This window comes from Malus sylvestris, chromosome 5, assembly GCF_916048215.2.
Source record: "Malus sylvestris chromosome 5, drMalSylv7.2, whole genome shotgun sequence".
NCBI lineage: Eukaryota > Viridiplantae > Streptophyta > Magnoliopsida > Rosales > Rosaceae > Malus > Malus sylvestris.
Genome location: NC_062264.1, coordinates 16,056,975 through 16,074,320, shown reverse-complemented (window position 1 = coordinate 16,074,320; position 17,346 = coordinate 16,056,975). Strand labels below are relative to the sequence as shown.

Sequence of the window (17,346 nt, the reverse complement as noted above, 5' to 3'; positions counted from 1 at the left end):
TAGTCATTTCAGCCTCCTTTTGGCCACAAGTTTGGCTTCCACACTAGCAGCGGGTTTTGAACCCGAGACCTCCAGCTTTTAGTTTTAAGAAAGCCTCGTAATCTGTTGTTTACCACAGAACCACCAGCTCATAATTTAATTGCTTTTAACTATAAATAACTTCAAAAGTGTTTGTGTACACAATTTTCATGTATACATATTTGACAAAAATTAAAGAGAGTTCATTCAAAAAGGAAAGAATAGGAGCATCTCCAGACTCTAGGGCAAATGTCAACCTTTTGAGACAACGTTTGTTGGTCAACCTTTTGGTTTAATTAAGAGCATTTTCAAAAGAAATGTCAAAACTATCATATAGACATATAATAGTAAAAAATGACATTACACTTTCTCCAACAGAGCTTTCATTTTCTTATGTGGTGGCGTTGAGTCAATTGAAAGTAAAGCCTTTTGTTGTCAAATTTGACTATCAAATTTATTTAATAATTTTTTATGGATGTGATGCATTATATAATCAATGTCGTTATACTTCCAAGTATTTGATTAGTTATCTCAATAATTGGACTCCACAAAGAAATGAATAAAATTATAGAATGATACTATTATTTAACATATCAGGTGGATCAAAAAATTGTACAAATTACCACATAAGCCATCAAATAATCTCAAGGCAAAATCATTAGGCACAATACACTTGACCATTTGGTGCACTGGTCTTCAAGTCCGAGTCTATTAGGATTAGAGAATTTAATTGGTATTGAGCATTACTACTACAGAATTGGATCCGCTCCGGACCTTAGTGTCAAAGCCTAAGGATCAACTTATATGGGCAACACAAATTGAATCCAACAATCTCTATTAACTCATTTTGTTGGTCCACCACACACAAACCAATAACTTTAATTTCTTTTACATACTAATCAACAGCCTAGATGGATTGATCCTTAGACTCTGGACACTAAGGTCAAATAGCTTAATTTTGTTTTTAGTAAAACGACATATTTTGCAATAAAGGAATAAGGAAGTTCAAAGTTCGATTAAGCTATATAATGGACAACTTATTTTTGGTATTGAATTCATCATCCATAAAATTCAAATTTAAAACATTCCACCCAAAAATAAAAAGTAATATTATCAAACCGTATTACTGATCGGCGGCAAATATCTTAAATAGGTTTGGTCAATATATGAAGGCTAGAAAGTGCCAAAAAAGGGGACAAATTAAGTGAAAAATTGATAACGTGCAATCCAGCTCACCTAAGCACCAGTTAGCAGCATCCACTCCATGCTATCCATGTACATCGGACGTGAGTAACTCCCTCGGGCCTCAGACCCAAAGCAAATTACCGACTGAGGAGGGCCCCACACGTCACGGACGGCAAGCAAACGTGATTTAACGGGCGGACGTAGCAAACGAGGTCCCATCTCAAAAATGGAAAATATACATATTAAAATAAAATAATATAAAAAATCTAATCATAAGCAATAATCACACCACCGCCGCCCTTTAAAACCCCATTTCGTCACTTGAAACCCCCCCTCTCCGCTTCCGCGCAGACCTCGCCTGCCTTCCCTCCCTCCCTCTCTCTCTAGCTTCAAACCGCTCTCTCTGCTCTCTCTCCTCAAATCTCAAAGAACACAGAGAACCAAGAATTCTAGAGAGAGAGAGGTGCAGAGAGAAGAGAAGAGAAGAGAATCACAACCTCAGAAGAACTCCATCATGGCCCAGCAATCTAATGGAGGCACCGATCTGGGCACTCAGCAGCAGCAGCTGCAACAACAACAGCAACAACAGCAGCAGCAGCAGCAACATCAATGGATGCACCAGCAGCAGCAGCAGCAATGGATGGCCATGCAGTACCCGGCCGCGGCGATGGCGATGATGCAGCAGCAGATGATGGTGTACCCGCAGCATTACATGCCATATGCGGCGACTCCCCATCATCCTCACCACAATCCATACCAGCAGCAGCCTCAGGCTGTGGCGTATCAGCAGCATCAGCCGCCGAAGCAGCAGCATTCGCCGTCCCAGAAACAGGGGCCCACCGAGGAGGTCAGGACCATCTGGGTCGGCGACCTTCATCATTGGATGGACGAGACTTACCTTCACGGATGCTTTGCTCACACTGGACAGGTCAGCTTTTAGCTTCAGTGGACTTCATGTATGAACTCATGTGGGTTTTAGTTTAGCTAAAGTTTTGAAATTTTGATGAAAAGAATTGTGGGTTTTAGTTTATTTTACATAATTACAGCTCTATGATTGATTGGAGGTAGATGGTTTCTTTTATGATTGAATGTTATGTGATTGTCATAGCGTATATCCTAGCTTATCTTTGCGGTTTTTCGGTAGTTAGAAACGGAACAATGATTGAAAGAGTAAGGTTAATGCCAACTACTCACTACAAAATTCAGTCTTGGTATATCAAGATGACTATACCTAGATAGAAATGATGCAGGTTTCGGTTAGTTGAGTATGTTCAGTGGCGAGCTCCGTTTCTTTACTGGTTATGTTGGGTCAACTCTATTTATTGTAGATGGTGGCTGGTTCAGCTTATAGTATCTCACAACCCGACACCAGTGTATATGGTCTTTGAATACCGTTGAATATGTGAGATTCCTAGCAACAGTTTCTTGCTGCATGCAACAATGACCATAGCTTGACAAATTAAATGCGAAACCCTTCTTGAGTGACTACCATGTTTTCGGATAGAGGGACTGAGGGAGCAATAGCAGTTGATCCACTCCCCATGGCAATGTCCATTCTACTGCAAACCATTCATGTGGTGTTAATCTCTTATGCCACGTTTTGAATACTGTCTGTACTGTATATAGTTTACAGGTGCTCCGGCAGATTGGTCAATTGTCAATTATTGCAGAGCTAAAAATCCTTGTTTGAATACTATTCAGGACATCCGATCATCTGGTAGTTATAATTGATATGGACGAGTAATCTTCCGTTTCCAGCTTGTCATCCTTCCCTGCTTTGGGGTCAAGTGAATGATGGTGAATATTGGGCACTAAGGTGTTCTTTAGTTGTGTAGTTACCTTATGTTGCTTTTTTACAGCCTTTTGTTTACTAATGCCAAATGTTTGTTAGAGTGCAGTTGCAATGTCTTTCTCTGTTTTTTTGTCTTTCTAGTTAGGTCACATCTTTTTGGGTTGTTATCTGATGTCAAGTTCTAATAATTACCATCTGTCTTAAACATGATAAAAGCATCATTCGATTATGAGAACTGAAGCAATTGAGAAGCAATGTATCATGGGCCTGTTCTTCCCTATTTCTTTAATCAACTATGAGGATATAGAATAACAAATCTTAAGAAGTGAAACTTGAAACTAGGAACCAACAGCCCCCTTATGTGGAGATTTCCCCATGTTACCACAATTATTTGCCATTGTGACGGTCTTAAGTGCACTCCAATAACAATTAATAAGACACGCTAATATCTATAATTTTATTTGAAAAAAAATAAATTCTGTGTATTCATTTTCTTGGGTAAGAGCTTTACTTTACCACTAACTATGTGCTTTTGGTGTCACAAACGGTGCAGGTTTCCTCAGTAAAGGTTATACGCAATAAGCAAACTGGTCAGTCAGAGGGATACGGATTTGTTGAGTTCTATTCACGTGAAGTAGCTGAAGAAGTTTTGCAGAACTGTAACGGAGCTCCCATGCCGAATACAGAGCAGCCTTTTCGTTTGAACTGGGCAACCTTCAGTGCTGGTGATAGACGAGCAGACCCTAGTTCTGATCTATCTATCTTTGTAGGAGATTTGGCTACAGATGTGACTGACACTATGTTGCAGGAGACTTTTTCTAGTAGATATTCATCTGTTAAGGGAGCAAAAGTTGTTCTAGATGCAAATACTGGACGTTCAAAAGGTTATGGTTTTGTTAGGTTTGGTGATGAAAATGAGAGGTCAAGGGCCATTGCTGAAATGAATGGTGCGTATTGTTCAAGCAGGGCCATGCGCATAGGTGTTGCAACACCCAAAAAATCACCTGCATATCAGCAACAGTATTCTTCACAAGGTATGATATAATGCCCCCGTTTTTCTTCTTTGCTGCTTAATATTGATTGTCTTGTGGCTGTCTTTATGAATATATATATCCATCATAAATCCGCTCATTTTTGTCCAAGCGCATTTGATAATAAGTCTAGCTTATCATTTACATACTTGTACTTACTAATGCTCTCCAATTCCCTTTTTTTGTTGATTGTGTACTTTTCTCTATGATCATTTAATGTCAGTTGTATCTGCTTGTCTTCTGATGTAAGGTGAGTGTTAGATGGTTTTAAATAGAGTTGGGAGGGGTTCAGAAAAAGTTGTGATTGAGTTCTAGGCAGCATCATTGCATAGTCTCGTCTATTTTTGTTGCTCTATTTTGTTCTTTCTCCAGCATCTTTTATTAGAGAGCTTCTCCATTTCTACTAAAGCAATGGGTAGTACAAATCATCACTATTTCTTCAATTGTTGGAAGCGCCGCGGTCCATGTAACTTTCTGTTTTATTTTCCCTTTTCAATACTCAAGCCATGAGTGAATTTTATTAGTTTTTGTTTTTTGGATTATTTGTTTTCTTCGATTCCCATTTTATGGTCTATCTCTTAGGTTCTAGGTTTTGTTTTGAGAGTTTGATAAGGTCCTTTCCTGTATGGTAAATACTTTTTGTACATACCAAATCTATGATGTATTTGTTGTTGCTGAGATTAACATCTTCAAAAGAATGTTTCAATTACAATTACACATTCTGGGGAATTTCTTTTCCTGCCTCATTTGGGGAATTTTTATCATATTGTGTTCTTCTATTAATATTTTATCCTTGTTCAACATCATTCTTAACTGCTTCGATGAAACCAACAAGTAAGCCATTTAATTGCTGACAAGTAATGTGTGTATGTAGTGGTTTCATCTGTGAGTACTTTTTCATATCTTTGCAAATTGTCTTCACTAAGTTGGGTAATCTTTAGAAATTTAGATGATATCCCTCCTAAAATTTTTAATTCTAAAATTTAGTTGAGGTTAAATTCAAAGTGAGAAGTTAAGCTTATGCAATCTCACATGCATTGTTAGTTTATTTTTTATATTTTTTTTTAGAAAGAGTAGGTTTCCACTAAGCTAGTTGGATTTTTACTTGTGTTGTCATTTGAATTCTCATTTGGGTTCATACGTATGATGTCATTTGAGTTCTCAGTTCTCACTAGGTACAGATTTGGCCATGCATAATAAGTAAACGCTAAAAGGTTGACCAACAAAAAAGTTTGTTAGATAAATTGTTACCAACAAAAAAGTTTGATAGATAAATTGTTGTTGACAAATGGAGTCACATCATTTAGTGGGCAGAGGATTTTCTAAAACAAGCAACAAGAGAGCACATTTGAAAGACAAGGGATACCACTTTTTTAAAAGAATTTTCAAAACCATGTTTTAGAGTGGCAGTTTTCATTTCATATGGTAAGCATATCGTGACAAGAGTATTGAGAAGGTATAATATATTTATATTCACCATTCTAAAAATCCCCGCCTAGCACCGCCTAGGAGATAGACGGCTGGCCACCCCCCGATTAATCTCTAGGCCTTTCAAAATTAAGAAAGGGCCCTTAGACCTAATTAGGTGCCCGCCTACCCCATCTAGGCACCCGCCTAGGTCACTACTCTTACTTAGACAGAACATAGATAGCGTTCGTTTTGCATTTTATATTTTTCACTAAACTGTAAGTGACTTGTTGATACTTGGATGAACCTCCTTATATGCTTTTTTCCCATGTTTTCAATATGTTGTAATGCTTTATAATCTATATGTCATTCTACTTAGCAATTTTGTATCCCAATACAATTGTGTATTTTTAAGTATAAATAGGCATTTATTTATACGATATATAATAAATGTACTTAAATCCGCCTAGGCCCCTGCCTAACCCTCTAGGCGCTAGTCCCTAACCTGCCACCCGACTAGCGCCTAGGGTACTCTGTGCCAAACATAACTACTAGGCCCTAATGCCATTATGTTTTAACCTTCTATGGCACTCTGTGCCAAACAAATCCACTGTTACACTTGCCCCCATCTGAAAGGAAAGAAAAGATAACAAGCCTGGATCTGCTCCTAGAATCAATCATTACTACTAGCACTACAGTAGAAAATGCAAGTTTATTTTTTATTAAGCTGTGCATTTTGAATGGTATTTCATACTAAATGTATTACTTTTATCCTCTTGATTTAGCATTGGTATTGGCTGGTGGTGGACATGCATCAAATGTTGCCGTCGCCCAAGGGTCCCAGTTTGACAGTGAGCCCAATAACACAACTGTAAGTTTGTCTCTTCTTTCCCGTTAAAAGTATCATTAACCCTATATAACTCTTTAATCTATCACTTATTGTAGATATTTGTTGGAGGGCTTGATTCTGAGGTCAATGATGAAGACCTCCGGCAGCCTTTTTCTCATTTCGGTGAAGTTGTCTCTGTGAAAATACCAGTTGGAAAAGCTTGTGGTTTTGTTCAGTTTGCTAATAGGTACCCTTCTCATTTAAGATATATGGGTCCTAATATCTTGTTATTTGGAAATAAAGCTAAAGCTGCAATGTCAAATATCAATGTTACAATTATTTATTCAATAATAAACTGTATAAAAGAAATATGATCAAAATTGTTGAAGACTGAAGGAGGTAAATAGTAATGTTGTAATCTTATTATGTGGAGCCAAAAACCATGTAACGGACTCCCTAATATTGTTTCGATTTGCAGGAAGGATGCTGAGAACGCAATACAGATGCTGAATGGAACGGTTATTGGCAAGCAAACAGTTCGACTTTCTTGGGGTCGCAGTCAGGGGAACAAGCAGGTAATACTAGGTCAATTATTTCATTTAATTGTCTGCTGGCTATTAAGCTATATAACACTCAGAAATGTATTCCTGAATATCACCTGTATTTATCTTGGCATTTGTCTGGTTTGATCTTTATGTTGCTTTACAACATAGGAGGGCCACACATAATCCCCCGTCCTTCCCCCCTCCTATTCTTGCACTTCAAAAAGATCCCAATGTGAGCAACATTAGAATACGACAATAATGTTTATGCCCCATCCTTTGTTGTATATTCCACCATTTTAGAATGTAGAATCCCCGCACTTTCTCGACCCCACCCCTAAACCTAAAACCTTACATTTCTAAGAGTTGAATGAATTGTCCCCTAGGGTAGTTATCTACCAGTTTTGCACATAGAATCCTCAGAGCTTCCCGCATTGTATTATCTCATTATTGACTAAGTGTTTTCTCAGTGGAGGTCGGATTCAAGTAACCAGTGGAACGGAGCACATTATGGAGGACAGGGCTATGGTGGGTATGGACATGTTGTGCCGCAGGGTCAAGACCTGAGCATGCACACTGCAGCTGCAGTTAACGGGACTTCTTAACAGGGCTATGGCCGATGCCAACAGCGTGTAAACTGAACTTACAGAAAGTGGCGTTTTAGTTATAGTTATCGCTGCCTTTAATTAAAGTAGGGTTGATTTGGCAGCTCAATTTAGCTAAATCTGTAATGTGAGGAATTTTTGATACCGGATTGAATTGAAATCTTGATGTCTGTGTGGGATGAATACTTGGGTCTGCTTGACAATATTCGAATCGACCGGAATTCTTTCATCCAGGAAAATATATGTAAACTAAGAAAAGAAGATTGAGAACAATAATGAGTTCATATTCGTACCATCCGTTAATCAGTTTATACCGATCTGGTCTGGTATTAATGTTTAGTTTTTATACTTGATCTTGTAAGTTTTCGTTATTTTAAATTGGCAGACCAAATACTATGGTTGTGCAAAAATTCGGAGTGGGATTTTCGAACGTAAATCGGAATTCATATATTTTTAGTTTTTAGGTACTCTCAAACTTCTTCAAATACACAATTCATTTTATTCTTTATATATGCAATTTATTATCCGTTTTTTTAGTCAAAATAGTCTCTAAGATTTGCATAATTCATTACTTTGGTCTCTGAGATTTGAAGTCAATACAAGTGATCCTTGAGATTGTCTACCATCAATCATTTTGGTCATTCCGTGAATAGTTATGTCAAATAAAGATTAAAATGACAAAACTACTCTCAATTTAATAAACAACAGGTCAAAATGATTTGACAAAAATTGAGAGTATTTTTGTCATTCTATCCTTATTTACTGGAGATTTTTCACGGAATTACCAAAATGATTGATGGTGGACAAAATCAGGGACCAATTCTATCGATTTTAAATCTCATGGACCAAAATGAGAAGTTATGCAAATCTCATGGACCATTTTGGATAAAAAAAGCCTTTATTATTTTTCCTTAATATTGATATAATATTATGTTGTTTTAGATATTCTTGGACTATGATTGTGTAAAGGGAGCTGATATTTTCACACACCTTTTATAGCTTTTCCCACACCCCTCTTTGTTCCAGGCCATCGGATTAAATAAATCAAATGAAAACAACGGACATGATTAGCCAGGGGTGTGTAGGAAGCTATAAAAGGTGTATGTTTATCATTTCCCTTGTGTATTCCTAAATAGATTTGGTTACTAATTATTCTTTCCCTATATGATTGTATTTACTTGGAGGACAAGTTAATTCACATAAGAAATCTCTACACTAAGTTAATTCACATAATAAATCTCTACACTTTCTCCACTTTGTCTCTTGCCGCATCACTCCTCTCCCTTTTAGTTAAATAGGCTACAATACGTTATTAGCACTCTCTTTTGTTGCATTAAGGAATCTGAAGGGGAATTTTCTGCTACAAACAATCAATATCCTAACGCAATCAGGTTCTTTCAAAACAACAGTTTTTATCTCGACATTTTTCAGTTATGATCGCATGAACCTTCACCATAATCCATGACCCAATTTTACGTTTTACAAATTTTAGATTATACTTAAATTGTTCATGTATTATATTCATAATTGTTGAATTATTATGAATTGATATTTATAAAAGATTTGAAAAAAATTAAATAAATAAAACTAGGGTTTTGAAAACCCCACGCCGAGCTGTGAATTCCCACCCTTGTGGTCTTTTGTCTTATATGTGTAGAAGTTGGTTTCATCCAACGGTTGTAACGATGAAGATGTGTTCCAATCTGAGCTTTCCTCCTTTAGGGTTGCATTTAAGCCCCTTTCTCCTTTTGGGAAAGGCATGAAATGAAAATCAAGATGTTTTAGTTATTTCTTTCCCTTTTTCCTTTACTTTCTGCACTATTACATTCTGTGATCCTATCATCTGGTATCAGAGCCAGGTTGCTGCCATTCATGGGCAAAAACAAGGCTTATGTGGTCGTAGTCGACGTCACAGAGGCTGATCTCGAACTGGAGTACCAACAGCATCATATTTTGAAGCAACTCAATAGTTTCCACGACTCAGTGTCTCTGTTGGCCACTTGGCAGAAGTCTTTCCAATCGAACTTGGTAGAAATCCAGGCCTCCTTAGCTAATATTAGCCTGGTCCAGACCCATCTGATGGAGGAGCTTCGTGCCTCCAAGCAACCGCCGTCCGCATCCACATCCTGTCCCTAGATTCCAATCGGGTCACTTCAGATTCCCTTGGGGTCGTCCTCCACCCCGCTGCCTCAACCGGCCTCCCACCCCACCCCGCCTTCACACCCATTTCAACTTCCTTCCGCTGCTTCGCCTCCCACCTGGGGTTCCCCCTATCTCGGTTCCCCCTCAGTTCCCTTTTTCCTCCCACCACCCACCACCCACCACCCACCACCCACCGTACCCACCTCTCATCATCTTCTTTTCACCCACCACCTCCGTTCCTTTACCCACCCCACCCCACTTCCCCTGGACCTAAGCACATGAAGATCGAGCTTCCCTGATTCTCAGGGGACGATCCGTACAGCTAGTTGGCTCTCGCCGAAGAGTACATGGATTATCACGAGGTTGATGCGGCACACCGGGTCACCATTGCAGGGCTCTACTTTACCGGCGATACGGCTCTCTAGTTCAATTGGTATAAGCTTCATGTCGGATCCAAACTCTAGGCCACCTTCACCGACTCTCTTCTCCAACGGTTTAGGCCTGGTGACCAATTAGACTTCAACATGTCATTTTCCCATGTTTCCCAAAAAAGGCCATTGGATGACTACATCACTGACTTTATTCGGATATCTTGTTGGGCCCAAGGCTAGTCCAATTCACAACTTTTGGGGGTTTTCATTGGGGGTAAACCAGAACTCCAAGATGATATTGTGGCCTAGGCCCCTCGCTCCTTGTCTCGGGCCATCGAGCTTGCCCGCATTTATGATAATAAGCATTAACGCCACCGCGGCCCATTTCGTCCCTTCAGCCTGCAACCTCTACTTGCATAACAACCAGCAGCTGTGCTCCCATTTCTCTCTTCGTGGAGACCTTCTGTATTATAGAGGTGGCATCTTCGTTGTGGCTTTATTCAGTTATCCTGTCGGGCCCAAGGCTGGTCCAATTCATAACTTTTGGGGGTTTTCATTAGGAGGCTTAAACCAGAACTCCAAGATGATATTATGGCCCAGACCCCTCGTTTCTTGTCTCGGGCCATCGAGCTTGCCCACATTTATGACAATAAGCATCAACACCACCGCGGCCCCTTTCGTCCCTTCAGCCCGCGACCTCTACTTGCATAACAACCAGCGGTCATGCGCCCATTTCTCTCTTCGTGGAGACCTTCTGTGTTATAGAGGTGGCATCTTCGTTGTGGCTTCCTCCCCATGACGCCATCGTATTTTTCAAGAATTTCACTGTTCCCCCACCATAGGCCACTTGGGATTTCTTCGGACTTATAAACGAGTTCGTCGAAACTTCAATTGGCCGGGGTTAAAGCAAGCAGTCAAATCCCTTGTTGCCAGTTGCGATATTTGCTAGCGAAACAACTATGAGGCCATTAAACCACCAGGGTTGCTTCAGCCACTTCCCATCATCTCTCAGAATTGGACAGATATTGCCATGGATTTTATTGACAGCCTTTCCCACACCCACAGACGCAATGCAATTTTGATGGTAGTCAACCGACTCTCCAAGTATGCCCACTTCATTGCCATCAAACATCTATATTCAGCAGCCAAGGTGGCAGACATCTTTCTCCGTGAGGTCTTTCGCCTCCATGGCATGCCTACGACCATCGTCAGCGACCGGGATCCTATTTTCATCAACACCTTATGGGAGTCATTCTTCAAACTTCAAGGAACGAATCTTTGCCGCAGCTCGGCTTATCACCCCAATCTGATGGCCAAACTGAGGTCTTGAACCTCACCTTGGAACATTACTTGCGTAGCTTCATCGGCGACAAGCCCACCTATTGGGTTGACTGGTTGCCATAGGCGGATTGGTGGTACAATACCACTTTTCACTCATCCACCAAGATGACTCCATTTAAGGCTGTGTATGGCTACCTTACTCCTCGCGTCTCCTCATATCTCCCAGGCTCTTCCTCAGTCCACCTCGTGGACACCTCCATTCGGGACCGAGATGTTTTGCTCCGCCTCCTTTGTGCTAATCTGTAGTAAGCTCAAGATCGTATGCGCCACTATGCCAACAAACAGCGCTCAGATCGTGAGTTCCAAGTGGGCGATTGGGTCTTCCTTCGCTTACAGCCTTACCGCCAATCCTCTGTCCATCACACCAATTGTCTCAAACTGGCACCCCGATTCTACGGGCCTTCCCAGGTCCTCGCTCGCGTAAGGAAGGTTGCATACACCTTGGACCTGCCACCTGGTTCCCGCATCCACCCCATATTTCACGTCTCGTTTCTCAAGCCAAAACTCGGCTCCAACGTGGCTACGTCGACTGCGCTTCCACCTCTGTCTGATACGGGGCTGGTGACCTGGACTCCGGAGAAGATTCTACAGCGTGGCATGATCAAGAGAGGTAACTCGGCTGTCACACGTTGGCTTATCAAATGGATGGGCCTTCCCGACCATGATGCTACCTTGAAGGATGCTGCCTCCATTCTCGACCGCTTCCCAGATTTCAACGCTTGAAGACAAGCTCCTTCTTAGGGGGCAGGATTGTTAAGACCTTACAACTATTAGACAGCTGTGAATTCCCACCTTTGTGGTCTTTTGTCTTATCTGTGTAGAAGTTGGTTTCATCCAACGGTTGTGACGATGGAGATGTGTTCCAATCTGAGCTTTCCTCCTTTAGGGTTGTATTTAAGCCCCTTTCACCTTTTGGGAAAGGCATGAAATGAAAATCAAGATGTTTTAGTTATTTCTTTCCCTTTTTCCTTTACTTTCTGCACTGTTACATTCTGTGATCCTATCACACTGTTGCTGTGGTGTCCACTGCGCTGCGGTGCACTGGATTGGGTCCCTAATGGGCCTCCAGCCAATTGCCCCGTGTGGGCCTCTTCCCAGTGAAGCCCAGAAAGGCTTGCTGCCTTCTTCCATGCTTCGCCCAACTTGATCCCATCCCAATTTTTTAGGCCTTGGCTCCACGATTTTCACGGTTTTAGTCCGTTTGGGCTTTGGTTCAATTTAGGACCACCAATTTTCGTCGCCTGATTTTTTAAAGGCAATATTGGGTTATATTTTTGCCCATCACCCCTCAAGACCTGCATGCATTTATCTATTATATATTTTTCTGTATATATTGTGTTTGCTTGCAAGAACTCATGAACTTATAATCTACAGCATGCCATCTAGCCCAAATGATCAATTCAAATCTTTCTACGGAAATTGGAAAGATTCGGGCTTAGTTGAATCTCATCTATGCACGTATCTTCTTTCTTTCTACAAAAGAGGACTAGGATTATGTCAAATTGCAACATCTTTTTATTGCCATTGTAAAGCCCTAGGCTTTATGGGAATTGCTCATATTTTCTAATTATTGCATAAATAAATAAATTTTGTCTTTACATTGTTGGAACAATAATAGAAATATATGAAAATGATACAGAATATCTATGATAATAATCATAAAGAAAATAGCAACAATAATTGTAAACAAGATTAATGTAAACAACTAGAGGAAAAGTAAAAAGTACTGACAAACATGGAAATTGGGGCTTGAATAAAATCAATGTCAAAAAGACAAAATTTCACCCCTACTCTTGTACTTGTAGTTTGGTAGACTTTCATCTCTCAGGATTCAACGATATATATAATTCAAAGTTGAAGCATTTCAATCTTAGGACTTTGACGAACCCAATATATTCCGTACTTTTAAAACACGGCTCCGAATTCGACAATAATGAATAAAAAGTATTTGAGAAAACTCTACTCTTTAAATTCTTGTTATATCCCGTGGCTATACTAACTTGAGTTTATATTAAACCAAAGATACTGGTTGATTAAGAGATGCAAACATTCATCTATTAGATGATACCGTTTACCAAGGAATGCATTGATTACTTTGGAGTAATTCTATTCCATTTGAAAAGTTTCACTAGCATTTTTTTCATTAAAAAATATTGAACTAAATAAATACATAAACTCCAACACACATGGCGGCGACTGATGTGAATGGTTGCTAGTGTGGTCGGTGAATGGCGTGGAAGAGCAGTGGTGAACATTATTGTAGCGCTAAAATTTGGAATTCGGTTGACAAAAATTCTGCTTATTCAACAAAATCTAACATAAACGACAACGTGGAAATCTTTTTTAGTTTTAGAAGTGAAATAGGCAGGTATCAAGGTCTTGTTGGTTTGGAACTCCAGCCGCAAGCGAAGCAACCCAATCAATAAATGATAGGGTAGTTGTACACTAAGTTGGTCTATCTTAATTTGTATGGCCATCCAATCAAGTGTTGTTTCTTGTGAGAAGATTTCTTCTATTGCATGCTATTGTGCAAATTAAACTTCGGTTTTCTCATTTGTTGTGTCTTAGAACAATGATGGAGCATTCATGTACTAACCGTAAGTTGGTTTTGTTCAATTTCCTGCCTGAGTTCATTCTTTGTTGAGCAGTCTTTTTCTTGGTGAGAACAATTTTCAAGGAAGCATACCCAATGAGTTGGGCCATATAATAGGCTTAGAGGAGTTCGTAGTTGAGGAGAATAATCTATCTGGTATGATCCCTTCCACAATCTATAATATTTCTTCCATATCCACTTTTAGTGTTGCTAAAAACCAGTTGCATGGAGAGCTACCACCAAATCTTGGCACTATGGTTCCTAATCTCGTACAACTTTACTACAGTGGGAACAAATTCAGAGGAAGTATTCCTATATCATTGTCAAATGCTTCTAGACTTCAGACGCTTGAACTTTCTCAAAATGGTTTCTATGGGACAATCTCTGGTGAAAGTGTAGGAAGCTTGTGAAGCTCAGTTTGGCTAAACATTTACGGCAATCAATTAGGAAATAGAAAAGTTGGTGACTTGAATTTTCTCAGTTTCTTGGCTAATTGCACTAGTTTGGAGTTTTTGGGTCTTGACTCTTAATAATTTTGGAGGAGAAATCCCGGGATCCATAGTCAACTTAATTAACTTAGACTGGGGGGGGGGGGATTTTATACATGGAAACCTCCCTAACAGAATTGGAAACCTTATAAACTTGACCACTCAAGCATTTGATCATAACTATTTGGGCGGTAGTGTCCCTCTTGAAATTGGGAAGCTAGAGAAGTTAGAGCAACTGTATTTGGATGTTAACCAATTTTCTGGGTCAATCCCGTCTTCCCTTGGTAGTATGACTTTAGTGTTAAACCTCCACATGGGGTTAAACGGGTTTGAGAGCAATATACCTCCAAGTCTTGGAAACTACCGAAACATTTTAGAATTTAACCTTTCAAGTAACAACCTTATGGGCACCATACCTAAAATGCTTATGGAGCTTTCAACCCTTTCAATTTCTTTAGACCTGTCTGACAATTATTTGACTGGTCTGCTGCCCTTTGAGGTGTGTGATTTAGTGCATCTCACGGAGCTAAATGTATTAAGAAACAATTTATCGGGTGCTCTAGAGCAACCTTGGTAGTTGTACTAGTTTGGAGCACTTGTATTTGCAAGGTAATAAGTTTGAAGGAACAATTCCTCAATCTCTTAAAGATTTAAAAGGCTTGGAAATACTTGATATTTCAAGCAACAACTTGTCTAGGCAGATTCCTGAATTCATAGGCAAGCTTGGTGCTCTCAAGTATCCCAATCTTTTGTATAATGATTTTGAGGGTGAGTTGCCTAAAGAAGGTATTTTTGCAAATGCTGGTGGTGTGTTTGTTCTTGGAAATCATGGGCTGTGTGGTGGCATCCCACAATTTTATCTACCTCCAGGCCCCCCTAAAAAGTTCCATTCATCTCGAGGACCGCTTTCTCCCAAAGTAGTCATTCCTACAGCTTGTACACTTGCAATCGTAATTGCTCTATCATGCTTCTTTGTTGCTTGTTCAATGCTGAAAAAGTCAAGAGATGGACTTATAACTTTGCGTTCTTATATGGATTGGAAATTAGGTGTCTCCTACTCACAACTCGTTGAATCAACTAACAGGTTCTCTATGAATAATCTTATTGGTTCGGGAAGTTTTGGTTCTGTTTATAAAGGGGTAATTCCTAGTGATGGAAGGATAGTTGCTGTTAAGGTATTTAACCTTCAACAACATGGAGCTTCCAAGAGTTTCATTGATGAATCCAAAGCTTTAAGAAGTATAAGGCACCATAATCTTCTCCAGATCATAACTGCATGCTCGAGCATTGATAATTAGGCAAAGACTTCAAAAGTTTAGTTTTCGAGTTCATGGAAAATGGAAGTCTTGACTCAAGGTTGTATCCAAGGGAAGAGGAGCAATCTCTAAGTAACAGATTGAGCATTATTCGAAGATTGGATGTTGCCATTGGTGTTGCTTATGCGTTAGATTATCTCCATCACCATTGTGAAACAACTATTGTTCATTACGATTTAAAGCCGAGCAACGTACTTCTCGATGAAGATATGGTAGCCCATGTTGGGGATTTTAGTTTAGGAAGGTTCCTTTTCGAAACATCAAATGATCCTTCCTTTAGTCAAACCATGTCATCTCAGCTAAAAGGTTCTATAGGCTACATTCCTCCAGGTATGAGTTTATATCATTCTAACTTACTTTTTATGTTCTTAGTTAATACCACTAAGCACTAATTAATAAAAAAATGTATTACTGCCTTTTTTTTCTTGGAAAATAAGTAACATAAAAATCTGAAAAATATATTGTTTTAATTGTCAATTGCATATGACATCTTATTGTATGGATGTCTTGGCAGAGTATGGCACGGGAGGCCAAGTTTCCACACTTGGAGGTGTTTATAGCTATGAGATACTGTTGCTGGAAATATTTACAGGAAAAAGACCTACTGATGACATGTTCAAAAACGATCTAAGCATTTACCAATTCATAGTCATGGCTTTGCCTAGCCATGTGATGGACGTTGTTAACCTTTCAATTCTGGTCGACCTCGAAGCAGATGGTGATGTTAACGATGACATAGTACAAGAACAAACTCCATCTTGACTTAACAATCATGGAACTCCATCTAGATGTAACAATCGTGGTCCGTTAAAAACAATGAAAGTAAAGGAATGCTTGGTTTTAGTGATGTAGATAGGACTATCTTGTTGTGCAATGTCACTAAGGGAGCGGATGTTGATGGATGTGGTTGTTGAAAAAATGAGCACAACCAGAGATTCATACCTCAAAGTTTAAGAAGACTTGAGAAGGACAAGCATGCTGCTCAAAGGAGAAAGGACATGATCACTCATCAGTAATATTTTCCACTTTGCACTCACCAAAGTTTTCTTTTTGTTTTGGCTTTCTTTATCTTGCTATCGCTTTGCATTTTTTCTTGTTGATGTATGTGGTTTGTTTTAGTTATATGAGTTGAAGCTTTCGCATTCTTAATTTGTGTGGGGCTTTTTAGAGTTTTAATGATTTTTGGTTTTTTTTTGGAAAAAAAAAATTATGTTCTTTGTTGAATGGCTAACATTGCAAAAAATGGTCACAAACTGCTAGCAACTAATGTGGTAAAAACTAACACACAAATTAAACCCTATTAAGATAGTTGTAGTATGGATAAGTAGGGATAGTTCTAGGCCAGGGATTAGTTAGGGATGCTAATCAATACAAATTAAACTTAAAAACTGAAAACTAGACTCAAACAACAAAAAACAAGCTAAACTGACTCAAATAACACAAAACTAAGTTGAATTGACTCAAAATAAGAACTAGAGGGTGATTTGGACGAAAATTAAAACTCAAAACACTAAAAAGAACCCAATTTGGACAGATTCTAACTAAAACCACGTAAGACGAAGGGGAGATAGGTTTTGACGAATTTAAAGCTAAAACTAAGTACTTGCAGACACAAACTAAAGCTAATACGAAATTGGATGTTTTTAGGGGTGAAAGGCTAGCTAGAGGGTCATTCTCCACACATGA

At 39.3% G+C, this 17,346-nt stretch overlaps 3 protein-coding genes across 3 annotated transcripts; all 3 read left to right on the top strand.

Moving 5' to 3' along the window:
• The first annotated feature begins 1,490 nt into the window (after window positions 1–1,490).
• Window positions 1,491–7,720, top strand: LOC126622503 (polyadenylate-binding protein RBP47-like). Its single transcript, XM_050291306.1, has 6 exons — window positions 1,491–2,131; window positions 3,549–4,029; window positions 6,219–6,304; window positions 6,379–6,509; window positions 6,741–6,837; window positions 7,275–7,720. Exons 1-6 carry the CDS (start codon window positions 1,718–1,720, stop codon window positions 7,407–7,409), a joined length of 1,344 nt encoding a protein of 447 aa, XP_050147263.1. The 5' UTR covers window positions 1,491–1,717; the 3' UTR covers window positions 7,410–7,720.
• A 5,771-nt stretch (window positions 7,721–13,491) lies between these two features.
• Window positions 13,492–15,642, top strand: LOC126622582 (receptor kinase-like protein Xa21). The gene is made up of 4 exons (XM_050291360.1): window positions 13,492–13,631; window positions 13,912–14,243; window positions 14,359–14,843; window positions 14,908–15,642. Exons 1-4 carry the CDS (start codon window positions 13,492–13,494, stop codon window positions 15,640–15,642), a joined length of 1,692 nt encoding a protein of 563 aa, XP_050147317.1.
• A 32-nt stretch (window positions 15,643–15,674) lies between these two features.
• LOC126622581 (probable LRR receptor-like serine/threonine-protein kinase At3g47570) lies at window positions 15,675–16,422 on the top strand. Its single transcript, XM_050291359.1, has 2 exons — window positions 15,675–15,990; window positions 16,175–16,422. The coding sequence occupies exons 1-2, from the start codon at window positions 15,675–15,677 to the stop codon at window positions 16,420–16,422; spliced, it is 564 nt and encodes a 187-aa protein (XP_050147316.1).
• Window positions 16,423–17,346: the final 924 nt, after the last annotated feature.

Excerpts from the sequence above, each read along its gene's own strand:
- LOC126622581 (XM_050291359.1), top strand. The coding sequence starts at position 15,675 with ATGGAAAATGGAAGTCTTGACTCAAGGTTGTATCCAAGGGAAGAGGAG. Across the intron at positions 15,991-16,174 it reads TATAGGCTACATTCCTCCAG|AGTATGGCACGGGAGGCCAA; the intron begins GTATGAGTTTAT and ends ATGTCTTGGCAG.
- LOC126622582 (XM_050291360.1), top strand. The coding sequence starts at position 13,492 with ATGGCGTGGAAGAGCAGTGGTGAACATTATTGTAGCGCTAAAATTTGG. Across the intron at positions 13,632-13,911 it reads TTTAGAAGTGAAATAGGCAG|TCTTTTTCTTGGTGAGAACA; the intron begins GTATCAAGGTCT and ends TTTGTTGAGCAG. Across the intron at positions 14,844-14,907 it reads CTGGTCTGCTGCCCTTTGAG|AGCAACCTTGGTAGTTGTAC; the intron begins GTGTGTGATTTA and ends CGGGTGCTCTAG.
- LOC126622503 (XM_050291306.1), top strand. The coding sequence starts at position 1,718 with ATGGCCCAGCAATCTAATGGAGGCACCGATCTGGGCACTCAGCAGCAG. Across the intron at positions 6,510-6,740 it reads TTTGTTCAGTTTGCTAATAG|GAAGGATGCTGAGAACGCAA; the intron begins GTACCCTTCTCA and ends TTCGATTTGCAG. Across the intron at positions 6,838-7,274 it reads GCAGTCAGGGGAACAAGCAG|TGGAGGTCGGATTCAAGTAA; the intron begins GTAATACTAGGT and ends GTGTTTTCTCAG.